The sequence below is a fragment of the Talpa occidentalis genome, unplaced genomic scaffold (assembly GCF_014898055.3).
Source record: "Talpa occidentalis isolate TD23 unplaced genomic scaffold, MPIMG_talOcc4v2.1 talOcc4.8, whole genome shotgun sequence".
In the NCBI taxonomy this organism is placed as follows: domain Eukaryota; kingdom Metazoa; phylum Chordata; class Mammalia; order Eulipotyphla; family Talpidae; genus Talpa; species Talpa occidentalis.
In genome coordinates, this window is record NW_023605194.1 from 24642518 (window position 1) to 24669636 (window position 27119).

Here is a 27119-nt window from a genome sequence, read left to right on the forward strand (position 1 = left end):
GTGGAACATTCAGCTGCTGTGTTTGAATGATTTCACTGCTGGGCTAGGTAGAGCCCCGTCTTCAGTTTACTGTCTCTTGATCCTGCATTCTCTTTGGGGATAATTGGTGTCAAAACATTTGGAAAAGCACTGTGCTGGGAGAATCGGAATGTCTCCTTTTTTCTCTGAAATAGACTAGCTCCCTGTGCGCTTCTTTTTCATCCTGCCTCGTTGCTGCTTCCCATTGTGGTGTTTTCCTAGGTCTTTTTATTTATTTATTTATTTGTTTGTTTGTTTGTCTGTTTATTTATTTATTTATTTATTTGTTTATGGAAAGGGCACTAAGAGCTTTTTTCCTTCTGCTCAGGTGATGAATATTGCCACAAGAGCTATTCCCTTTCATTATTTGTCAAGACTTTGGACTTTGGACTTTGAAAACGATAGATTCTGTTTCACTATTTATTTATTTATTTATTTATTTATTTATTTATTTTTTTATAGAGGCATGTTTTATTTATTTGTTTGTTTGTTTGTTTGTTTTGTTTATACATGTACTGGGTACAGTCAGAAGCGCGGGAGAGTGAGAGAATTCACCAGAGCCAGAGCGGGGAGCAGAGCAGGCAGAAGGACCGAAGTACACTGCTGAGGGGAGCAGCAGGCGGCAGGAGAGGTCTGCGCACCATGTGGGACCCTTCTCCGGTGGTCGGGGAGCAGCTGGGGATCGAACCGGCGCCGCAGAGGCTGAGGGCAGCTTCGCAACCCAGCGCTCAACCGCTGCGCCACCGGGGAGGCCCTGTTTCACTATTTAAAATATGGCCATCGCTAAAGAAATAAGTAACTTTTCCACAAAAACTTAGATATTTACCAACATTAAGGTGACTCTTGTCTCTTTGTCACTCTTGTTTTCTTTTTTGTTGTCATTGCACCAATAGGTGAAAGTACACTGAAGGTAAAATTATAATATTTATCTAAGAGTTCAAAGTCTTTGACCAGATTATATTTAGCGCTGATAAAATATTTGGATTGGAAACTCTCGATTGCCTATGTAACACATAACAATGGCTCTCTTCACAGTCCTGGTGATTTGTCTTTCTTGTTTCATTCTTCTTTTTCTATGGAATCGAAACAATACTCCAGGAAGACTGCCGCCTGGCCCAACCCCTCTTCCAATCCTTGGAAATATCCTACAGTTGGATCCTAAAAACCTCAGCAAATCTTTAAGCAAGGTAGGTATGATTAATTTTTCTTCCGTTGTTTGCAATGTGTAATAAGCTAGCTCGTTCTCACCTTCTTTCAAAGAAGTGGTTTTCAAGGGCAGTGTCCACTGGATAGCTAGACGTGCTTAAATGATCTGCAGCTCAGGCTGCCAGAAGGGAATGAGATACACGGGGTGACTGCTGAAAATGCTGAGGTAGGAATTTCCCTATCCATATGGTGAGCTGGCTTCCCCTTTTCATAATTATTCTTTGGTGAACCCCAATGGAGATGAAACTATGTTCAATTTTTTTTTTAAAGATTTATTTTATTTATTTATACATACAAGCACTGGGTACAGTCAGAAGCGCGGGAGGGCGAGAGAATTCACCAGAGCCAGAGTGGGGAGCAGAACAGGCAGAAGGACCGAAGCACACTGCTGAGGGGAGCAGCGGGCGGCAGGAGAGGTCTGCGCACCATGCGGGACCCTCCTCCGGTGGCCGGGGAGCAGCCGGGGATCGAACCGGCGCTGCAGAGGCCACGGGCAGCTTCGCAACCCAGCGCTCAACCGCTGCGCCACCGGGGAGGCCCAACTATGTTCAATTTTTAAAAACCTATTGATTTAGAGAGTAACGATACCAAAACTTACATAAAAGTACACATTGATTTGAAGGTGAGGATATAACTAGTGTTTCAGGAAATTTCAGTTTCTACTTATTTACTTTTTGAATGAGCAGCTACTCTAGTTACCTTTTTATCCTGCCTCCTTGCTGGTTCCCATGGTGGCTTTTTCCTTGGTCTTTTAGAAAAGGGCACTAAGGGCTTTTTTCCTTCTGCTCAGGTGAGGAATATTGCCACAAGAGCTATTCACTTTCATTGTTTGTCAAGACTTTGGACTTTGCACTTTGAAAAATGATAGCTTTCAGTTTCACTATTAAAAATACGGCCATTGCTAAAAAAATATGTAACTTTTCAGTTGGGATTTCCACAAAAACTTAGATATTTACCAACACTAAGGTGACTCTTGTCACCTTAGTTCTAGCTATGTATGTGACAATAGCTCTCTGAAGGTTGAGGTAATTTTCTGAAATCTGTTTTCCCTGAAATAATTACAGAACACTGTCCACAGAAGCTCCTTTTCCTATGTTTGACCTCTGAGTTTGAAGATAATATGTCAGCACCCCTCAATAATCTATTTGTTAGCACACAGCCTTCAACGAGTATTTAAAATCTGAGTTTTGAATCTATTTCTTAAAATGTGAGCAGTAATTCTTTTGTGCAGAGTACTTGATTATACCATACAGTCAACAATTTATGAAATGCTTACTATGTTAGATACTTGGGATTGTCATTGGCGAGTTAAAAAGAAAGACCCTAGCATGGAATTTACGTTCAGGAGGGCAGACATACATTTATGAAATAATCATGCGGATAAGTATATGGTTACAAACCACGTAACAGGACCCACTAGAAGAGACCATGTGTCTTAGAGAACTAGGGGTGGGAAAAAAAGGCAGCAAGAAAGGCTCTGAGAAAGTTAAGTTGAAGGTGAAATCTAGAGATGGAGTAGGCATTAACCAAGATGCAGTTAAAAGTCTGTGCCAGTTCTTTTCAATTTGGAGAATTACTTACTGGAGTCTCTGAAAGACATCCACTTTGGTTGTTGCTTAGAGAGTAAGTGAAAACGTGTGTGAGATGAGATTGGAGAGGGAAACAAGTGTTGGAGCATGCAGGTCTCACATTGAGTTAAAAAATACTAGCCTTCGGGGCCTCCCTGGTGGCACAGGGGTTAAAAACAGCACTATCAAGCCATTGACAGCCAGATTTTGATCCCTGGGCCAGGGAGCAATCCACGTGGAGACCTCTCCTGCCTCCCCGTTGCTCCTCTCAGCAGTGTATTTCAGTAGATCTGCCTGTTCTGCTCCCCACTCTCTCTGGTGAATCCTCTCACCACCTGCACCTCTGGCTTACACCCCAGTTCTTGTATGAATAAATAAATAAATCTTTAAAAAATACTAGCCTTTGTTATAAGAGCAAGGCTATTCCATTAACAGGTTTCAAGGACTTCATGTTAACGTTTTCTTTTGAAAATTTCATCCTGGTTGCTTTTTGGAGAATGCAGAAGAATCAAACATTGGATAAGTTGGAAGAGTGTAAGTCCTATATCATTTAAAGAGTACCTAATAAATTGCCATGACAAGGCCTCCCTGCTGGCGCAAGGGGTAAAGCACCGCACTGTGAAGCAGCACTGTGAAGCAATCCGCAGCCTCTGCAGCACAAGTTCAATCCCTGGATGGCCAGGGAGCAACCCACATGGTGCAGCAGATCTCTCCTGTCTCACCCGCTGCTCCCCTCAGCAGTGTATTTCAGTTATTCTGCCTGTTCTGTTCCCCACTCTGTCTCTGGTGAAGCCTTTCATCCCGCTGCATCTCTGGCCTTTACCCCAGCTCTTGTATGCATAAATAAATCTTTAAAAAAAATTAAAAAAAAATAAATTGCCATGACAGAAAGACCCAGTAGTACAATGGCTTAAGGAACACAGGAGTTGATTTCTATCGCTCATTATGATATGGAGGGAGTGCTGGTAGACTGCCTCCTTTTTCCACCATGGTACTCAGAGAACTAGGTTTGTTTTTTTAGGATTTATTTATTTATGCATACAAGAACTGGGGGACAGGGAAGTGAGAGGATTCACCAGAGACAGAGTGGGGAGCAGAACAGGCAGATTGACTGAAGTACACTGCTGAGGGGAGCAGCGGGCACAACAGGAGAGGTCTGCTGCACCTTGTGGGTTACTTCCTGGCCGCCGGGGATCAAACTGGTGCTGCAGAGGCCACGGATAGCTTCACAGCACCGTGCTTAACCTCTTGTGCCACCAAGGAGGCCTGAGAACCAGTTTTTCTCAAACTTGTCCTTTGTCATCTGTGCTCCTAGGCGCCTGTTCTCATTGGCCTGGTCACAGTGGGGCCATCTCCATGCTGCCACTTCGTGGGGAGGGGGGGACAGGTAGGGCATGCAATTGTCACTTATGCAACAGTGCAGGATTGCACATAACACTTCTGATTAAATCAGTTCCTGGAAGCTTATCACATGGTCCCCCGGATTGCTGGGGCATATCTATCATGTTAGAGGTCTCTGCACAGTTATGTAAACCTGTGGCTAATCAATAAAACTTAAATAAATCTTAGAGATCTCTGGTGCTAAAAAGAAGACAGAGAGAAAGGAAAAGGAGGGATGATGATTGGTTTACACCTGAGACAAGATGGAGCAACTTCCTTTCCAGATGGAGAAATAAATCATTTATTGTAATTCTAAGAAGGAAGAGAAACTTGGTGCAATTTTAAGTTCATCAGAAAAAAAGTTAATAAAACAGTATGAAGGGCCTCCCTGGTGGTGCAAGAGGTTAAGCACTGGCTATGAAGCAATCCACAGCCTCTGCAGCATGAGTTCGATCCCCAGCCTGCAAGGGAGCAACCCACGTTGCGCAGCAGACCTCTCCTGTCTTGCCCGCTTCTCCCCTTGTTACAGGGCAGGGAGAGGGGCAGCCCAAACCCCGCAAACCTGCCTATTCAAAATGGGTTCTGCCATCTGCCGCATCAACACAAAACATATGAGACTTTAATGGGAAGGAACTTTAATACAATTAGGAAACAATACAGGAACGGCAAAGAATCTAGTTTCTAAATGAAGCACCCAAAGTTACCCGTCCCCTCGTGGGTAAAAGTCCATCCATATGGGATTGGCCCAGAACAAGGCCCCAAAGCCTGCCACAAGTCTAAAGCATTTTCCAGTGGGGACCCACAGAAAAGGATCAGAAACAACCAGACAAGCCCAGAAGGAAAAGAGCAAAATCAACATCAAGATAAAAGCTGCCATGGTCACCTCCCCACGGGTCTCACCCACATCTGCGTCACCCAGTTCACGACCAAAAGACAAGCGCAGTTTCTTCACGTGTCTCTAGGCTCCATGTGCCTCCTCCAGGTCCCCTGGCTCCATCCAGCTTCCTTCCTCAGTCTCTTCTGCAGCTTCTCCTCTCCCTGCTCAGCTCCACCCTCCCTTGGGTGGGGCAGGGAACCTGGAACCTCCCCCTTTCCTGGGGACCACCCTGTTACACCCTCAGCAGTGTATTTCAGTCACTCTGCCTGTTCTGTTCCCCGCTCTGTCTCTGGTGAATCCTGTCACCCCCTCACATCTCTGCCTGTACCCCAGCTCTTGAATGCATAAATAAATAAATCTTTAAAAAATAAACCATGAATAAAGTCCATAAAATAGCTCTGTCACACAGTAGGAGCTGAATAAAGGATAACTATAATAGCAACATTAACAAAAAATACCATGATAATTACCACTTAACTACTGTGATTTCTCATTAGATTACTGAGTCTAGAATTTGAAATCTTCTATAATGGGAGAATGAATATTAACATGTTTCTTCAGGGCCTCCCTGGTGACCTAGGAGTTAAGTATCAGCACTATCACCTCTAGGGCCTGAGTTGGATCCCCACTCAGAGAGCTGGCCCACAAATGGTAGAGCAGACCTGTCCTGTCTCATCCGCTGCTCCCCTCTGCAGTATATTTCAGTCAATCTGCCTGTTCTGTTCCCCACTCTGTCTCTGGTGAATCCTCTCACCTCCCAGAGCTCTGGCCTATACTCCAGTTCTTCTATGCAAAAATAAAATCTTTATGTTTTATTTATTTTTTAAAGATTTATTTATTTATGCATACAAAAACTGGGGTGTAGGACAGAGGTGCGAGAGAGGAGGGTGGGTGAGAGGATTCACCAGAGACAGAGTGGGAAACAGAACAGATAGAATGACTGAAATACACTGCTGAGGGGAACAGTGGGAGAGGAAGGAGAGGTCTGCTGTGCCATGTGGGTAGCTCCCTGCCCGGGGATTGAATTTGTGCTGCAGTGGCTGTGGATAGCTTGATAGCGCTGTGTCTTTCTTTAACCCCTGTGCCACCGGGGAGGCCCAATAAATAAAATCTTTTAAAAATGTTTCTTCAGTTAAATAGAAAATAATTCTATCTCTGATCTACATTTTACTTGTGAAATTCTCAATAATGTATCTCTTACTCCTTTTCCAGTTAGCAGAAGAATATGGCCCTGTGTTCACTCTATATTTTGGCTTAAAACCCACCGTGGTGTTGCACGGATTTGAAGTGGTCAAGGAAGCTCTGATTGATAATGGGGAGGTGTTTTCTGGCAGGGGGAGTATCCCAGCATTTGACCACAACCTGCAAGGACGAGGTATGCTTCTATTTGGGGGATGTGTGTGGATATGTAAGTTGCAAAGACTTCCGGTTGGCTAAGGCATTGAGAAATTAAAAGTATTTAAGGAAATGTATGAAAATATCATAATTCCAGCAATTTTCTATGAAGGTTCATTAATCCATATTTAAAATTATGAAGGTGGCCTATGTCTGTGAAACATCAGATGCAATGAAAGCAAACCACTCAACCACTAATGGTCTATGAATGTGTGACTAAACCATATTTTCATTTTTAAATTGTGTTTAGTTAAGATAAAGAGGAAAAGGCAAAAAAGAGAGAGGGAGGAAAATGACAAATTTATCCTATTCAATGAACATTTTCTTTTTTAAAATGATTTATTTATTTATGCATACAAGAGCTGGGGCACAGGCCAGAGGTATGGGGGAGTTAGAGGACCTACCAGAGACAGAGTGGGGAACAGAATAGGCAGATTGACTGAAATACACTGCTGAGGGGAGCAGCGGATGAGTCAGGAGAGGTTTGCAGCGCCATGTGGGTAGCACCCTGGCCGGGGATTGAACTTGTGCTGCAGAGGCTGCAGACATAGGTTGCATCTTACCTTCTTGCACCAGCAGGGAGGCCCTCAATGAACATTTTCTTTATGGCCTGAGTCATGGTTTCCAAAGATTACTTTAGGGAGCTTGCCTAGTATATATGGGGTCAATATAGGTTTAGAATATTTCCAACCTTGCCTTCTATCCCCTTTTCTTCTAATAAAGCATAAGAAGTATTTAAATCTACTAGAATACAAAGAAAAAAGCACAAATACATTCTAACAGGAGGATCATATATGCATAGTGAGTGTGGATTAGAACTGATATTTTAAAAAGTTTTTATAAATTAAGTATTGGATCATCTTCCATTTGGTTTTGGAACCATCTAGTCCAAAGGAGATAAGACTCAAAATGGTGTCACTTCCTCCCCGACATTGTTCTCCAAGACCTGTCTGGACAAATTGCCTATGTACATTATTTATTTATTTATTTTTAAATATTTTTATCTATCTATCTATCTATCTATCTATCTATCTATCTATCTATCTATCTATCTATCTATCTATTTATTTATACAAGCACTGAGTACAGTCAGAAGCGCAGGAGGGTGAGAGAATTCACCAGAGCCAGAGCAGGGAGCAGAGCAGGCAGAATGACCGAAGTACACTGCTGAGGGGAGCAGCGGGCGGCAGGAGAGGTCTGCGCGCCATGTGGGACCCTCCTCCAGTGGCCAGGGAGCAGCCGGGGATTGAACCGGCGCCACAGAGGCTGCGGGCAGCTTCGCAACCCAGCGCTCAACTGCTGTGCCACTGGGGAAGCCCTATGTGCATTATTTTTTTCCCTTGGTCTTGTCTTGGTTCTGTGAGTCTGATGTTGAATTTCCTTGGTGCAAAGACCACATTTCATAGGAGAGATTTAACAAATAAAAGGAGAAATGTTAAAATTGAAAAGGAACTGCTAAGCAAATAAATCTTTCCTGTTTCCTACTAAAGGGTCTTACAAAATGACGAGGGTTGTGGCTGTATCCATTGTCCGAGGAACAGGTTTTCATGAGCTTCCATCCAATGCACATGAGCTATCTATTCCCTTAAGAATTGACTCCTTTTGTTGTTTCATCTAAAATTCACACATAGGGCCTCCCTGGTGGCACAGGGATTAAAGACAGTGCTACCAAGCAATTAGCAGCCACTGCAGCAAGAGTTCGAGTCTGGCCAGGGAGCTAGCCACATGGAGCAGCTGACCTCTCCTGTCTTCCCCTGCTCCCCTCAGCAGAGTATCTCAGTGGATCCGCCTGTTCTGCTCCCCGCTCTCTCCGGTAAATCCTCTCACCACCCCCCACCTCAGGCCTGTAGCCCAGTTTTTATATGCATAAATAAAAATAAATCTTTAAAAAATAAAAAAAATAAAATTCACACATAATGCATGAAAGTCAGCACTGTAAGCTTAACCTATGACTGAGACTCACCATGCTTTATGGGCTGTGAGAGCTTAGAGCAATCATTTTGCCTCCCTGGTCTTCAGCATCAGTAAAATGGGGACAAAATTGTTGGTTCACAGAGTTATGCTGAGGTTTAGAGGACCTAGTGGATGAATATGTAAAACCAAGAATGTTGACAGAAAGATATTAGCCCAATGAGAGGAAGCAGATGAAGTTGCTGGGTTGTGAGGAGAGGGTGGGGATTCCTTAGGCTGCCACCTCTCTATTTACATCCCTGCTAAAGTGATATTATCATTTTCTGAGATAAAGACTCTGGGCTAGAATTCATGATCCTGTAGATGATTCCTCTGTTTGTTCTGGTCCTGGTAGGAGTTGCTTTCAGCCACGGAGAAACATGGAAGCAAACCCGGCATTTCTCCCTCATGATTTTGCGGAAAATGGGGATGGGGAAGAAGACCATTGAAGACAGAATTCAGGAGGAAGCCTCATGTCTGGTGGAAGCATTAAAAAAAACCAATGGTGTGTATTTCTTTATGGAATCAACAGTGATCTTTTGGGGAGATTTAATGCTACTAGAGAGAGATTACAGGGAGATACGGTGAATCAAATACAACAGTTTACTTTTTTGTTCACATAACAGTAGTAAGAGTGAAGTAGTTGGCACCAGCTTTTTCATTCATCAGCTTGGTGCGGGCTTTGATATCTCAACATGTGGCTTCCACTGTCACCAGGATTCCTTTCTTTGCATGAGAGCAAAAAAGAGCAACAAACAAGGAAAAGAGCAACTTAGTTTTAACAGGTCAGGTAGGGCAGGGGTAGTCAGAATTTCTCTCACATTGCATGGGCTATAACTTAGGACCAAGCCTAAATAAGCAAAGCCTGGAAATGTGGCTATCTGTCTGCGCCAAAGGAGAGAAAGCAGAACAGATACCTCTCAGAGACTGAAAAGATAAACTCTTGCCATCACTGGAGCTGGAAGGGATAAGGCTAAGGGAAATAATCAGAAGGAAAAAGACTAATACCCAATGGCGTCACTTTTATGTGGAATATAGAGAAACTAAACATAGGATCAGATAAAGCCAAATACCAACACTCACCCTTGAAAGCTGGCTATGGTGGGGGCGGGGGGTGGTTAAAGGGAGGAGGTTAAGGAAGAGGAAGTGGGAAAGCAGACCAGAAAACAAAGGACTATGGGCACCTGGGTGGTGAGAGGGCTAAAGTAACAGTATCTGAAGGCGGGGATCCTATACTTCCAAAATACAAACAATAATGTTAACCAAAGTTACCTCAATTAAAAAAAAAATTTTAGGGCCTCCCCTGGTGGTGCAGCTTGAGTGCTGGGCTGTGAAGCTGCCTGCAGCCTCTGCAGCGCCGGTTCGATCCCTGGCCGCTGGCGAGGGTCCCACATGGCACAGCAGACCTCTCCTGACACACCCGCTGCTCCCCTCAGCAGTGTATGTCATCAGTCTGCCTGTTCCGTTCCCTGCTCTGGTGAATTCTCTCACCCTCCCATGCTTCTGACTGTAACCAGTGCTTGTATAAATAAATAAATAAATCTTAAAAAAATTTCTTTAAATATAGTGGGAAATAAAGAGAACATGGATTTGATAATAGCTAGTAATTTTGGTCCTGATGACTTGAAAATCTCTGTAATTTCTTTAGGAACTTCTTGAGAAACATCACAAACTTTTCACAAAATTTATATATCAAGTCATCATGCTGCATACCTTAAACTTATACAGTATTGGATTATATCTCAAAACTGAAAATTTTAATTATATCTCATATATATTTATGTTAATTATATCTCAAAACTGAAAAAAGAGCCTTAGTGGTTCAGCAGTAAGGGTCACATCAAATCCTTCTTAGTGTGTAGGGCTGCATAACAGCTAATCAATGGGTGTGAGAGGGAAGGGAGGGAGCTCAGTAGCACATCTGCTCCTGGGCATATTGGGGTATGTGTGTGTGTGTGTGTGTGTACATCACATGCAGGGGTAAGAAGTGTGGAGGAGAGAGGAGGGTAGGAGACTTGACAGGAAAGGAGCAAGATCAGATTCATAAGATAGGGTTTACTAGCCTCAATATTAAATATTTTTCAAGAAAACTAACATCACTATATTCTATACAGTGGAGGGCTATTGTGTTTTTAGTTTTTTAAACATTTATTTATTTATGCATACAAGAACTGGGGTACAGGCCAGAGGTGTGGAAGGTTAGAGGATTCACCAGGGACAAACTGGGGAGCAGAACAGGCAGACTGACTGAAATACACTGAAAAGGGGAGCAGGGGGAGAGACAGGAGAGGTCTGCTGTACCATGTGGGTAGCTCCCTGGCCAGTCTGGGATCGAAGTCTGCTGCAGAGGCTGCAGACAGCTTCACAGTGCTGTGCTTAACACCTTGTGCCACCAGGGAGGCTCCCACTGTGTTTTAAATCAATGTTGTATCATTATCCAGATAGACGGATTCCTCTTTTTTGCTGATACTAATATAAAATGCAAATATTACAAATATTTGCATGATTATGATTTGCTCCTTAGAATAAATACATTTCTGAAAAAGGCAGGAGAGTGCCAATGAACATGTACTGGACTTTTGATACATATTACCTAGGACTGGATGGGAGGGCCTGTAGGAGAAGTGATAGCAACTGAGTTGTTACAATTTGGGGGTAAATGTGGAGAAGTCAAAATATAACCCCCAAATTAAAATAAAAAGCTATTTAAAAATTAGTTAAAATCTTACAGATGTGCACCTCCCTGGTGGCGCAGCGGTTGAGCGCTGGATTGTGAAGCTGCCCGCAGCCTCTGTGGCGCCGGTTCAATCCCCGGCTGCTCCCCAGCCACCGGAGGAGGGTCCCACATGGCGCGCAGACCTCTCCTGGCACCCGCTGCTCCCCTCAGCAGTGTACTTCGGTCCTTCTGCCTGCTCTGCTCCCCGCTCTGGCTCTGGTGAATTCTCTCACCCTTCTGCGCTTCTGACTGTACCCAGTGCTTGTATAAATAAATAAATAAATCTTTAAAAAAAAATCTTACAGATGGGATGCCTGTTTCCAATATGTGAATTTAATTCCTTTCACAATTTTTTTTAAAGATTTATTTTATTTATTTATGCATCGAAGAGGTGCAGGGGGTGCACAGAGCATTCACCAGAGACAGAATGGGGAGCAGAACAGGCAGACTGACTGAAATACACTGCTGAGGGGAGCAGTGGGTGAGACAGGAGTGGACTGCTGTGCCATGTGGGTCAGATCCCTGGCAGGGGCTCAAACACATGCCACAGTGCCTGGCGGTAGCTTGAAAGTGCTGAGACTTTAACCCCTGCACCACTAGGGAGGCTCTATTCTTCTTTTCTATAAGAAATACCTGGTTTTTTTTTCAACTATGTTTTATAAAATGTGATCATCATTGCTCAGCTTTCTTTGGGCCCCATGACGCAGTGTCCCCCTGAGAACTACATTTCACACCTTTAAATATGTATTTGAATGACCTCTTATTTATTTTCCTTCATGTGAATTCCCAGTGGCTCTTATTTGGAGAATGATATAAATGGGAGAATACTTGAGGCAAATTAATAAATAATTTGGACTGCATTGCACAGTTTTGAGAAAAGATACTAAATTTTAGCTTAGGCATGTTCAATTTACACTGATAATGGAAAGTCCACGTAGTTCTTCTACTTCAAAAATCTTAGAAGTCAACCCTGCTCAATTATAGTAAGCAGTCAGCTTCAGATTTATATGAAAACTGTATTGTAATGTTTAACTTATTCTTTGCAGCATCTCCCTGTGATCCTACTTTACTTTTGGGCTATGCTCCCTGCAATGTGATCTGCTCCATTGTTTTCCAAAATCGTTTTGAGTACAGTGATAAGAAGTTGGCAACTATGTTAGACCTTTTTCATGAAAGCCTCAAAATTTTAAGCAGCCCCTGGATACAGGTAAGATCAAGGTTCTTTTATTATTTAATTATTATTTTTAAAGATTTATTTCTTTATACAAGAATTGGGATACAGGCCAGAGGTGTGGGGGCTGAGAGAATTCACCAGAGGCAGAGTAGGGAGCAGAACAGACAGAGGGACTGAAAGCACTGCTGAGGGGAGCAGCGGGCGAGACAGGAGAGGTCTGCCGCACCATGTGGGTATCTCCCTGGCTGAACGGGAATCGAACCCACGCTGCAGAGGCTACAGACAGCTTCACAGCGCTGGGCTCAACCTGTTGCACCACCGGGGAGGCCTGATCACGTTTTCTTTTAAATAAAAAATTTCTAGCTAATTTATCGTTCATGCGCACCACAGCCCTTTGCCCTATTTCAAAAGAGTTAAAGTTTATCAGGCCATCATTTAAAACCAATTAGTAAGTTGTCAAATCAATTTAATGTGAAGAAATGAATTTTTTTAAAAAAGATTTATTTATTTATTTATACAAGCACTGGGTACAGTCAGAAGCGCGGGAGGGTGAGAGGATTCACCAGAGCCAGAGCAGGGAGCAGAATAGGCAGAAGGACTGAAGTACACTGCTGAGGGGAGCAGCGGGCGGCAGGAGAGGTCTGCGCACCATGTGGGACCCTCCTCCGGTGGCCGGGGAGCAGCCGGGGATCAAACCGGCGCCACAGAAGATGCGGGCAGCTTCGCAACCCAGCACTCAACTGCTGCGCCACTGGAGAGGCCCAAGAAATGAAATTTAATACATGGAATATAGTCATAGAAAGGTGAATTTACAAAAACCATAATCAATCATTGCCTTTTTTAAAAAAACATTATTTTCCCTGATTTTATATTTGTAGATGAACAGGGTGGTGCTCTAAAATGTACCGGTTACAGTGCAGTGTCAGAAAATGCTATTTCATATGTTTATAATTATTAATGACTAAAAATTTGTGTAGGGAAGGCGAGAGAAAGGGTCAAAACATGCTGGGAAGGGCACAAGGAAGCTTGGTGATGGCCGTAGGGACTACAACCATAGGGGAAATCAAACACTGTACAAAAATGAACAATGTGAGAAGATATTTTAAATTAATAAAAGAAAAAAATTCAAATAAAAATTTTGATAGATTATAAAGTTGTGACGGATTCCTTCTGGGAAAGACTTTCCAGGACTAAGAGTCAACTTATTTGAGATATTAAGCACATTTCCAAAAATGTTTAGCCAAGCTAAAGCAAGGGGTGTGCTAGGTCTAGAAACTAGATTTCTTTTTTTAAAAAGGTTTATTTATTTATGCATACAAGAGCTGAGGTACAGGCCAGAGTTGCGGGGGTGAGAGGATGCACCAGAGACAGAGTGGGGAACAGAACAGGCAGATTGACTGAAACACACTGCTGAGGGGAATAGCTGAGCAGACAGGAGAGGTCTGTTATGCCAGAGCTCGTGCTGCAGTGGCTGCTGAGAGCTTCACAGTGCTGTGCTTAACCCCTTGTGCCACCAGGGAGGCCCTTAGAATCTAGATTTCTTGATACTCTATCAAGTTTGATACAAGATCCCAGACTGAATAGACTGCTTCCTTGTCTACCAAGAGTGTTTAGTAAGTCCTAAGATGCTGTCTTAAGTAAGCGAGTGAAACTCAGGACTGGCAATGGCCAGATCAAGAGAGCAACATGCACATTTCTCAGAATATAAAGTGCCTAAATAAAAATAATTCAGGGATTTCTTTGATCTCTACAATGAACTGTTTCTTCATTACATAAAAAAAGGGTATGAGCCATGCACACTTTTTAGGCAATTCTCTGGAGAAGTAGAGGTAAATAAGCTGGATAAAGAGGGGTTTCAGATTCTATTACTAGTTTGGCATCTTAGATTGTTTGACCACCTCTTCTGAACCTCTATATCTCATCTGGGAAGAGGTGGTTGCTCCTGATTTCCTTTGGTCATAGTTAAGAATTTAATTGGTTCTGGGCCTCCCTGGTGACACAAGGGGTTAAGCACCCCACTATGAAGCAATCTGCAGCCTCTGCAGCATGAGCTCGATTACCAGCTGGCCAGGGAGCCACCCACATGATGCAGCAGACCTCTCCTGTCTTGCCTGCTACTCCCCTCAGCAGTGTATTTTAGCCAGTCTGCCTGTTCTGTTCCCCACTCTGTCTCTGGTGAATCCTGTCACCCCCTGCATCTCTTGTCTGTACCCCAGGTCTTATATGCATAAATAATTCTTAAAAAAAAGAATTTAATTGGTTGTGACATTGTAATGCACGCATACTGTAACTCTGGTCATTTTATCAGTTTTCTCCTTAAAATTCTAAGTACATTCTAGTGTAGGAAGCATATCTTATTTATCTTTTCATCATATAGCAAAATGTCTGGTACATAAGCTGCACCTCTAAGAGACTGCCAAGTGAATTAACAAGTGATTCTTTCCTCTTTCAGCTCTACAACACTTTCCCTTCCTTAATGTATTATCTTCCAGGAAGTCATAATAAGTTAATGAAAAACATTAATGAGGTAAAAAAGTTTATTTTGGAAGAGATAAAAGACCACCAAGAATCCTTTGACCTCAATAACCCTCGAGACTTTATTGACTACTTCCTGATCAAAATGGAACAGGTACTATGTGGCCTCCATAGCCTATTTCATCTTTGTGGGTGATGTGACTCATGGATTAGCTTTGTTCTTCCCAGTAAAGCTGAGATATTAAACCAAACCATCCTCCCTAAAGATGTATTATTTCCTTCTGCAAACCACATTGTGTATCTTAAGATATTTCTTACTGTGGGTCTGCTAGTCCTAAGTGGCCTGTTCATCCACCATTTTTTGTTACCTGCAGTTCTGCATTCTTAAACAAGGTCAGAACAGCTGGGTCAATCAGTCATAAGAGCCAGACCTTACAAGGTGCCTTTCAGATCAACGAAGAGCTTAAAGCTTAATCACTTTGGGAAAACTATACATCATGAGTTACAAACAGGAATGCCTGGAGGGTGTAGGGGGGTGGTGGTGCTGAGGACCAATGTATCAACGTACTCCCAGTTATACATCAAGAAGTATGACTGGGAACGCCTGGGGTCTGAGGGCAGATGTATGACAAGGGACCCCAGAAACTGATGAGTGGAAAGGCTTGTTGATAAGATTGAAACCATGGCTGGGGGTCTAGGGCTTGATCTCAATTACAATACCAAGTCAGCAAGCAGATGCCTGGAGGGCAGACTTGCAACCCCTGATGCCACAGCTGACGGAGCACATTTTCTAGTTTCACCCCTCCCTTTTCTTTTTGTCTCCTTTCCCTCACAACTGATACCATAGGATTATTCTATTAGTAAAAAGGCCAGGACCTTGCTCTTCGGCAGCATCCTGTATCCTACAGCTTGCTCCACGACTGCTATTTGTCAGTGCAGTGTTGTCAACAAAACATCTTATCAAAATGACTTGGAAGTTTTTATATTAACCATGTTAAAGCTGATTCTTTACTGGGGGCAGACTCACATGCACATTGAAACAAACCGGCACACACGCGTTCAAGATTAATCATCAACGCAAAAACCCGCCATTATAATGCAGCATCATGTGATCACACCCTAGGGTCTCCTTAAGCTAGTCGAACTCTCTTCCCATTTCTTAAATTTAAGTTTTCATGTCAATGTTAGTTATTTCTCCGCCATGTCACTCATTGTCAGGATGATATAAAAACTATAAATTTTAAAAAGTGAAATTATATTTTGAGTAGGGTAAGAGTGAGAAGATTCCTGGCTATCTTCTTGTTTAATGCTTTCAAATTACAGTGAACTGGGAAATCAGATAACCAGTCACATTCAAAATGTCCAAGCATATTAAAAGTATCCTTCTAGGAATTGATTCTTGGCAAATGAACTTTTAAATAAATTCATTACTGATAAAAAAAAGATTAATGATCACATCATTCATAAAGTTAAATCCCATGAATGGAAGATGTAAGAAGTGAGGGAATTCAGGAATGGATAGAGATACAAAAAGCATTATCTTTGGAAATTTTGTCGGAAATTTTCACAGACTGAAGTAGGTTTCGAGGAAGATCTGAGATGGACAAAGATGACAAAAACTCTGAGATGGACAAAGATGACAAAGTTTCAGGAAATGATAAGGCAGTGACATTTTCAGTTTATCTTGAGAATAACTGAGGAACTGTTGTGGGTATAATTGCTGATGAGCTCATGCTAGTGATACAGTTTGGGGTGGGTAGCACTGAAGGATTGACTGGGAAATTTTAAAAAATTATCATTAAAAAATGATAAAATTGCTAACATGCTACAACTGACAATGAGTAGCAGTGATGACTTGAAAAGGATTGTTTGAAAGAAATTGTCAACATGTTGGAAATTCATGACTGATTATGTTTTAAGTGTTTGACGGAATCCTAACAATTCATCAAATTTTAAGGAAGCAATAGCACTCTTTAATGTCTGCTTTAATTTGCAAATAAGCAAATTAAGCTAATAATGATGTTGTATTGACTTATGTTCCCTCAAAGGCTTTCTTCTTTGTCAAGTAATTCTAACACATTGTTGCTAGGAAAAACACAACAAACAGTCTGAATTTACCATGGACAACTTGATCGCTACCTTGGTGGATCTGTTTTTTGGGGGGTCAGAGACTGTGAGCACCACCCTGAGATATGCTCTCCTCCTGCTGCTGAAATACCCAGAGGTCACAGGTATGATCACAGGTGACAGGCAGGATGGAATTCCAGGAATTTTTACTACCATTGGATGTATTACATTCAAATTAGATTATATCAATGTACCAAAAGAGAACAAAATGTTTAAATAGCAGCAGAAATTTGAAGAGCAGAAGGGATTGTTTTCCCTTGTGTCCTTGATACAGGTCAGTACAGATACAGTAAACACAGCTGTGTGAAGATCTGGATAGAATTTGCCTTCCCCTTTTTCTAAAAAATCTCACTTGTCCAGAAAATTATTATTTTTTGTTAAAAGATATTTCTTTTTTTTAAATTTTTTAAAATTTTATTTTTATATTCCCCATACAATTGCAACTCCCTTATTTTGACCCCAATCCCTCCCCTCCCCGCCCTCCACCCCTCATAGAGTGTCTCTGGTTCATAGTTTTTGTTGATTTTGATTTTCACTTTCTTATAGTTATTCATTTTCCTGGCCCCTTATTTAAGTTTTCCAGATTCCTGCTATGAGTGAGACCATCTGGTATTTTTCTTTTTCTTTTTTTTTTAAATATTTATTTACTTATTTATTTATACAAGCACTGGGTACAGTCAGAAGTGCGGGAGGGTGAGAGAATTCACCAGAGCCAGAGCGGGGAGCAGAGCAGGCAGAAGGACCGAAGTACACTGCTGAGGGGAGCAGCGGGTGGCAGGAGAGGTCTGCGTGCCATGTGGGACCCTCCTCCGGTGGCCGGGGAGCAGCCGGGGATCGAACCGGTGCTGCAGAGGCTGCGGGCAGCTTCGCAACCCAGTGCTCAACCGCTGTGCCACCGGGGAGGCCCTGGTATTTTTCTTTTTCTTTCTGGCTTATTTTGCTGAGCGTGAGCCCTTCCAGCGCCATCCATGTTGCTGCAAATTGCATGTGTTTATCTTTTTTGAATGCTGAGTAATATTCCATGATTTATATGTACCACATCTTCTTGATCCAGTCATCTATTTTGGGGCATTTGGGCTGTTTCCAAAGCTTAGCTATTGTAAACAGTGCTGCTATAAACATAGGGGTGCAGGTGCTCTTTGGAATTGATGTTTCTGTGTCCTTTGGGTAAATACCTAAGAGTGGAATTGCTGGATCATATGGAAACTCTATGTTTAGTAGGTCCAGAAATCTCCACACAGCTATCCATAGTGGTTGGACCAGTTTGCACTCCCACCGATAGTGCAGGAGAGTTCATTTTTCTCCACATCCTCGCCAACATTTGTTGTTGCTAGTTTTTGTAATATGTGCCATTCTCACTGGTGTAAGATGGTATCTCATGGTAGTTTTGATTTGCATTTCCTGATTACAAGTGATGTTGAACATTTTTTCATATGCCTGTTGGCCATTTGCATTTCCTCTTCAGAGAAGTTTCTTTTTAGCTCTTCTGACCATTTTTTGTTTGGATTATTTTCTTTGTTGTTGTTGAGTCTCATCAGCTCTTTGCAGATTTTTTTTTTTAAAGATTTATTTTTATTCATTTATACAAGCACTGGGTACAGTCAGAAGCGCGGGAGGGTGAGAGAATTCACCAGAGCCAGAGCGGGGAGCAGAGCAGGCAGAAGGACCAAAGTACACTGCTGAGGGGAGCAGCAGGCGGCAGGAGAGGTCTGCGCGCCATGTGGGACCCTCCTCCGGTGGCCGGGGAGCAGCAGGAATTGAACCGGCGCTGCAGAGGCTGCGGGCAGCTTCGCAACCCAGCGCTCAACCACTGCGCCACCAGGGAGGCCCTCTTTGCAGATTTTTGTGATCAGTCCTTTATCATTAGTGTTGTGTGCAAAAATGTTCTCCCAGTTGGTGGGGTTTCTCTTTGTTTTTGTTATTGTCTCTTTTGCTGTGCAGAAGCTCTTTAATTTGATGTAGTCTTTGCCTTCGCTATCACTGCTTTGGGTGATGTGTCTGTAAAGATGTCTTTGATGTGCATATCACATAGTGTTTCACCTATATTTCCTTCTGTGTATTTTATGGTTTCAGGTCTTATATCTAGTTCTTTAATCCATTTTGAGTTGATTTCTGTGTATGGTGTGAGGTAGTAGTCAAGCTTCATTCTTTTGCATGTAGCAACCCAGTTTTCCCAGCAACATTTATTGAACAAACTTTCTTTGCTCCAATGAATATTCTTTGCTCCTTTGTCAAATATTAGTTGACCATAAATCTGTGGGTTTATTTCTGGATTTTTTATTCGATTCCATTGGTCTGCATGTCTGGTCTTGTTCCAATACCATGCAGTTTTGATGATTATGGCTTTGTAGTATAGTTTGAAATCTGGGAGTGTGATGCCTCCATTCCCTTCTGTTTTTTTCAGGAGAGCTTTGGCTACTCGGGGTTTTTGGTGATTCCATATGAATTTCATCAATAATTGTTCTATTTCTTTGAACAATGACATTGAAATTTTTATTGGAATAGCATTGAATCTGTATATTGCTTTTGGTAGGATGACCATTTTAATAATGTTTATTCTTCCAATCCATGAGCAGGGTATGTCTTTCCATTTCTTTGTATCTTCTTCTATTTCTTTTAACAGTGTTTTATGGTTTTCTTTGTATAGGTCCTTTACCTCTTTTGTTAGATTTATTCCCAAGTATTTGATTTTTTTTGTTTCAATAATAAAAGGGATTTTTTTTATTTCTTTTCTTCAGATTTATTGTTTGTGTATAGGAAGGCTACTGACTTTTGCGTGTTGATTTTGTATCCTGCCATTTTACTGAACTGATAAATTAGTTGAATTAGTTTTTCTGTGGAGTTTTTGGGGTTCTCTATGTATATTATCATGTCATCTGCAAATAATGACAGTTTGACTTCTTCTTTTCCTATTTGGATTCCTTGTATGTCTTTCTCTTGTCTTATTGCTCTGGCTAGGACTTCCAGTATTATATTGAAAAGCATGTTAAAAGATATTTCTACTGAAGTTTTTTGGAATGTTAAGAAGTGACTTGAGAAAATCACAGTATTTTTTGATCACAGAGACTCACTCTAACCAAAACAAAGTAGTACACAATAAAAATTGTATCTTTTCAAGTGCACCATTTTAGGTAAAAAAAAAAAAAATTCCCTTGCAAACATAATTTCTTTTGCAAATCCAACTTTTTCATTTTGTCCTCTTCATTTTTACTGTGTCCTCATCTAAGAGAATATTTTCTTCACTAATACATCATGTCTTGTGCTTTGGTGCATATTAAGACAGTTTTAGCACAATTAAACCACATGCAGTTATCTCTGACATCAGCACCAGATTTTCCCACTTATTTATAATACCCTCCCATTACATATAAGACTAAATGGAGCAATTTACAAGTAGAGTCTTGAAATTGCTTTGCTCACACACATTGTGGGATATGGATGTAGCTGCCTTATTTTCACATGACACAGTTTCTTTCAGTCAAATAATTTTACACTCTCTTTTCTTGCTCCAAGTTCTTTTTTTTTTAAATTGAGGTAACATAGGTTTACAACACTGTACATGATCTAGGGGAATAGGTCCACCTCTCTTCAGAGGCACATCACCATGCCACACCCACCACCAAAACATCCATCATCCTCCACGATAAACCTTTGGGAGAGCTGCCCAACTTTTTTCTTTATATCTAGTACCATATAATTTTAACATATTCCATTACAAAGATGTTCTTCTGGTAGTAAGTAAATGCCATTTGACAAAAGTCACAACATAAATAAGGGACCAGGTACAATACTAATTATAATAAGGTAAAAATCAAAATCAACAAGCAGCTATAAACCAGAGACACTACGGGGGGGGGGGGAGTAGGATCAAAACAAGGGTGGGTGGGAATTGTGTGGGGACTATAACCAAGATGAAAATGCATACAATGTGCAAAAATGAACAATGATGTAAAAATATATATAAAAGAAATAGGAAAGAAAACATACAGACAAAACAAAACAAAAAAGTCACTATATGATCCTGGAGAAAATGACTTACAGACCTAACAACAGTGGCTTAGAATTCTGAGTATTAGGAAGTAGCTGTGTGACCTCAGATTCATGATTCTCTCCCTACTTCGCTCCTTCATCTGTTTTAAAGGAGAAAATTTTACTTCCTGACAGTCATAGAAAAAGTTATTAAATGTTTTTAATAATTAATAGTCATAATTAAGCCACGCATTACTAGTTACATGTTATTAACTTTGCAAATAAAGGGAAATATGCTTCATGAACACAAATTCCTTTTTTTAACCTTACTCAATTTCTAAAATTGTAGGTTTGAGGAAGGAAAATACCACAGAAAACCTGGATATACAAAATGTTCTAAGTCTGTTTCCTATTTGCAAAACACACAAAATAATACCAACACATAGGATTACTGAGAGGAATTATAAAGTAATATAATAGTGCAGCTTGCCTGTTATAGTTTACTGTCTAAATAATTATTAACTTATTTACTTTTGTGCTCTGTGCTGATTCAACTAAACATCTTTCAATTGTTCTAGTTTGTTGGCATTTATGTACTGGATAGCTCTTACCCTCTTGGAACTTAACATATTTGAAACAAAATCTGACTTACTCAAAATAGTTCGAGTCCATGGCCTCTAGTGAATCTTCATAATTCCAGATCCTGAAGTTCACTAAAGAAAAGTACACAAAACAAGGAATTAGAACTGAGTTTTTAGTACAATCGTGTACTATAATATACACATGTTCATGTCTTGCATGAGACCCCAGTATGCCCAGAAACACAAATTCTGCTTCTTCCCCCACCCCCAGGTAGCAACCCAGCATTTTCCCTTCTTTACCTCTTCCCCCACCATATCACCAGGCCCAAGAAGAACACGTAAAAAGTCTTCTTCTTTTCACACAAATCTCATTCTGACATTGCCAGCGAAAGCCCAGAAGGAGATCCAGAACGTGGTGGGCAGACTCCGGAGTCCCAGCATGCAGGACCGCAACCACATGCCCTACATGGACGCCTTGGTGCACGAGGTCCAGAGATACATTGACCTCGCGCCCAGTGGCCTGCCCCATGCAGTGACTCAGAACATCAAGTTCAGAGGATTCCTTATTCCCAAGGTGAGAGATATTTCATCTGTAATCCTCCTTAGAAACCTCAGGTCAAAAAAAGGCAAACTAGCTAGCTGACCACAGACCTGAGGTGTAGAGCAAGGGAGGGGGAGACCAGAGGGGTCCAAACCGGGAGGGAAGAACAAAGGACTATGGTGACAGTTCACAGGTGATGGGGTGGCTGAGAACTGTGGGGACTCTACCTGAGGGGAGAAAGCAGCTATTGTACAAAAATGAACAACGATGTAATTAAAAAAAAAGAATTTCAATTCTTGTTTTGTGGGTGTAGCAGCGGGAAGGCACAGAGCAGGTTTTCTATAATTGGGGCAGAAGGGGGTAAAGGAGAATCCTAGGAGCGCTCAGTCACTTCTGCAGGCTTTTATTGGGATTTACCAGGTACAGGGCAGGCAGGGGTGCTGGGAGGCCTGCCCCCGACCCCCCAGCAAGTCTTCACTCTTTCTGGGCTCTCCAGCGTTCTCTTGTGGTCTCTGCGCCTCTGCTGGTGCTGCTCTCTCGGCTCCCCTTCCGGTGGTTCCGCTCTGCTGTTCCGCCTGCAGCCGGTCACGCCACCCTTATAAGCCCAGGCTCAGCCCAGGTGAACCCACCTACGCATGCCCACACCCTACTCCAGGTGCCCGCCATCAGGCATGCATTCAGGACCGCAGGGATCCATCAGTCCTTATGGCTGGGAGGGCAGAAAATCCTGACAATTATTTACCCTACGAACCTTTATTAAGGTCGCCAAATATTCTGAATAAAATCATTATCATCATAACAGTTACAAACTCTTTATTGAGCATGTTAGCATGTCTAAAAATATTTCATAATTTATCTCATCTTTACAATACACTAATGCAAATATGTTGTTTACATTCTACTAGTGATGAAAAGGAGGCACTGAAATTTTAAACTTACCTATGATCATAGAGTTTAATTTTATAGAAATTGAGATTTGATCCTGAAAACTAAACTAAATCATTATGGTACACCATGTCTCTGAGTTGAAGAAAACCTTGATAGAAGTCCAAAATGCTGTCTCATCTCCACATGAACAGACAACAATTGAAAAGAAAAAACACAGCAGGAGGAGGGGATCTTAGCAGTTTTCATCTTGATGGAAAAGTGAAAGAGTTTCAAGAATATGGCAACTCAGAAAGACTTAATAATTGTTTTTAAAGGAAATGAACTGATGACCGCAGTTGGTTACAAACAATGCACTTCTTTGCACCATCTTTCCGTGCCGCCATTATGGTGCTCATGAATCTCCTGGCTGATGCTCTCAAGAGCATCAACGATGCCGAAAAGAGGCAAATGCCAGGTTCTTATTAGACCGTGCTCCAAAGTTATCGTCCGGTTTCTAACTGGGATGATGAAGCATGCTTACATTGGCGAATTTGAAATCATTGATGATCACAGAGCTGGGCAAATTGTTGTGAACCTCACAGGCAGGTTAAACAAGTGTGGAGTGATCAGCCCCAGATTTGATGTGCAACTCAAAGATCTAGAAAAATGGCAGAATAATCTGCTTCCATCCCGTCAGTTTGGTTTCATTGTATTGACAACCTCAGCTGGCATCATGGACCATGAAGAAGCAAGACGAAAACACACAGGAGGAAAATCTTGAGATTCTTTTTCTAGGGGTTTAAAACACATGTGGAAATAAAACGCCTCAATGGACAAAAACAAAACAAAACAAACAAACAAACAAACAAAAAAAAAAAACAATGCACTTCAAGGAACTTCCTTAATTTTCTTAAAAGCAAGTGATGGTGGGCCTCCCTGGTGGTGCAAGGGGTCATGTCTCAGCACTTTGAAGCTGTCGCCAGCCACTGCAGCAGGCGTTAGATCCTAACCCACGTGGCACAGCAGACTTCTCCTGTCTTGCCCACTGCACCCCTCAGCAGTGTATTTCAGCCAACCTCCCTGTTTCTGCGCCTTACTCCCTCTCTGCTGAATCCTCTCACCTGCCCGCCGCCCTCATCTCCACCTCCCTGCTCCCCGCACCTCAGCCTACACCCCAACTCTTGTATGCATGAATAAATCTTTCAGGAAAAAAAAAAGTGATGGTGTCAGGCTATAAACTGATGAGAATGGCCTTGGAGTCAATGAATAGCACCCTGGACTGTCAGGGCATCATTTAATAAGGTTACCAAGTCCCTACTCCTGGCCCAGCAGGCAGATTTGGGAGATTTCAATAGAGAGGGGAACTGAATGAGGTTGCCTTGGAGACAAGGCCATAAGATTGACCACAATGACCAGAAAAATCAGACTAGTTCCAGGAATGCAGAAGTAGGGCCAGGACAAGATTTAAGTCCAAAAGCCAGTGCCTGACACCAGACAGCCCAGCAAATAACTGGTGCAAGCTGGCGCCCCAAGATAGAAAGCCCGCAAAAAAACAGAGTATACAAGAGAGCCTCAAACCCTCCTTTGTGTGCAGACCTGCTTCCCTGCAGGATATTTCAATAAATCCGCCTTTTCTGTTCTCCCCTCTGTCTCCAATGAATCCTTCCACCCCATGCCTCTGGCTTCACCCCAATATTTCTCACCACTACATGGACAGGCATGCATGATTTTATACCCATTAGACTTGGTCTCTAATTTGTTCTGTGACAGGAAGCAAATGCCTCAATCTCCTATAAAATGAAAAGATTAGATAATAATTTTTTTTAAGTCTCACTTTTTTTTTTTTAAAGTCTTACTTCTGAATAATCAAATATATCTGCTTCCTTTATATCAGGGCACAAGCATACTAACATCTCTGAATTCTGTGCTACATGATGGCAAAGAGTTTCCCAAACCAGAGACATTTGATCCTGGCCATTTCCTGGATGAAAGTGAAAATTTTAAGAAGAGTGACTACTTTATGCCTTTTTCAGCAGGCAAGCAAACTTCATTTATTTATATACATGTAATCAGGGGTCAAGTGAGATGACGAAGGGCTTTGCACGGAAGTTGCTCTGGGCTGGGTAAATTGTTATTTTGTGTGGGGTCAGAGGCACCAGTCCCAAAGTCCAGGTTGTTTCTCACCAGATTGGAGTCAGCACTCACCGTCCCATAACCTACCACTTTGGTTCCAAAGGGCTCCTCCTACAACTGTAATTCCATAAAGACCTTTTTTCACCTGACCTGAGAAACCAGGTCGCTCAATGAGCTTACCGCAGACCTTGTTATCAGAGCCAAGACTACTTGCTCACTGGTTAAAAGTCAACACTGGAGACACAAGAGTCGATGGGAGGAAATGAGGTTTATTCATTGGTCAAGGAAGGAGAAAGGAACTCATGCTCTAAAGGCCTTCAGCCCAAACTGGGGAGACGCAGGGCTTGCCTGGAGGAGTGCTAAGGAGGGAAGCTAGAGTCTACGGTGGCAGCATTTCAGAGAAAGAGCAGGGGTTTCTAGAAACTGCATTCATGCCCCTTTTTATTCCAAGTTTGGTCTTGACCAGATCTGTCCTGGTGCAGGTGAGCATGATTTTTACTATGATAATGAGGCTGCGTGTGACTTTATGTGAAATGTGAAACGTGCTATATTTTCAATAAGGTCATTAATGAGTGTTGTAGAAAACAGATAAGGGAGTGAATTGTATGCCCTGTGCATGTCAAAGAAGTCTGCATGAACATAACAGACATCTGAGGTGGATCTAGAAGGATGGGATTATCAGCAGGCTGAGCTGGAATCTGAGGTAATATCACTGGTGTTATTGGGGCTAGTGAAAAGCTAGTAAGATTTGTGGCCAGTTCATGATATTTTTTATACTATGCAATGGAAAGTTCTTGAATTGTTTTTTAAAGCAGGGACCTGACAAGGATAAGATTATCTAAATAAGGGCCTCCCTGGTGGCGCGAGGGGTTAGGAGGCAACCTATGAAGCTGTCCACAGATACTGCAGCACAAGTTTAATCCCCAGCCAGGGAGTTACCCACATGGTGCAGCAGACCTCGCTGCTCCCCTCAGCAATGTGTTTCAGTCAATCTGCCTGTCCTGTTCCCCACTCTCTCTGGTGGGTCCTCTTAGCCCCCGCACCTCTGGCCTGTACCCCAGTTCTCGTGTGCATAAATAAATAAATATTTTTTAAAAAGATTATCTAAATAAGAAGTAAATCTATTGTTGACTCTTGGGTTGAAGTAGATGGAAAAGTACAGTGCATGTCTCATACCAACTGGGATAGGCGAGTGTGGAATTTGTGTGTGTATGTCTAGAAAGATGTCACTGACAAACTGTAGCAGAGCAATTCCAACATGGGTGTACAGAAAAGATTTTTTTTGCACAGTATGCACACAGAAATTTGTGCTGAGGAAATGAAGAAAACCATGTTTGGGGGTAGATAGAAGCATATTTGATTAGACTTTCTAAAAATTTATATTTATTTATTCACTTCATATTTATTTAGGTTTCCCTGTGTGCTAACTTAGAGAATTAAGTAAACATTTAATTTATGTTTCTTTTTAGGAAAGAGAGTATGTCTTGGAGAAGGCCTGGCCCGAATGCAGCTGTTTTTATTTCTGACCACCATTTTACAGCGTTTTACCTTGAAACCTCTGGTTGATCCAAAGGACATTGATACCACGCCAATAGCCAATGGAATAACCACCATCCCGCCCTTCTTTGAGCTCTGCTTCATCCCAGTGTGAAGAAAAGACAAGCTACCATGTGGCAGAGCAATTGTTGCTGGTCTCTGTGTTAGCCAATACCCACCGCTTACCAGCAGGAATAACATTTTCCTGAACTGTTTCTTCTCATCTGTCAAGATTCAGTTCAAATTTCCTTGCACGAATTAAGTCTCACTGTCTGATATCTAATAAAATCCTTTTGTAATGCAGTTTTGAGGACTCTGGCTCTATCTACCTGCAGTGTATACCAAATGGAAGGCACCTATATTGTCTTTTGTTTTATTAGAAATTGGAAATGATCTCATAACTTTAAAATTTTTTAAATATGAAATCCATGTATTACTTTCTTTTATCTAGCTCTCCAGTGGAATGACTTCTTGACTATTTGGCATGTATAATTTCTGTTTTTTTCCCAAATCTTATTAAAATAAAATTGCAGGCTTCCCTGGTGGCACAAGGGGTTAAGTCACAGCACTATGAGTCATCACCAGTCACTGCTGCATGAGTTCAAT

General features: G+C 41.9%; 1 protein-coding gene and 1 pseudogene across 2 annotated transcripts; both read left to right on the forward strand.

The window, feature by feature from the left end:
- Window positions 1-1037: 1037 nt before the first annotated feature.
- On the forward strand, window positions 1038-26628 carry LOC119233447 (cytochrome P450 2C21-like). Of its 2 annotated transcripts, XM_037495815.1 has the most exons (9): window positions 1038-1205; window positions 6262-6424; window positions 8750-8899; window positions 12157-12317; window positions 14737-14913; window positions 16849-16990; window positions 21823-22010; window positions 24739-24880; window positions 26447-26628. In XM_037495815.1, exons 1-9 carry the CDS (start codon window positions 1038-1040, stop codon window positions 26626-26628), a joined length of 1473 nt encoding a protein of 490 aa, XP_037351712.1. The 2 variants fall into 2 exon arrangements, with proteins under 2 accessions (XP_037351712.1, XP_037351713.1); XM_037495816.1 differs by lacking the exon at window positions 14737-14913.
- LOC119233448 (40S ribosomal protein S15a-like) lies at window positions 23247-23625 on the forward strand (annotated as a pseudogene).
- Window positions 26629-27119: the final 491 nt, after the last annotated feature.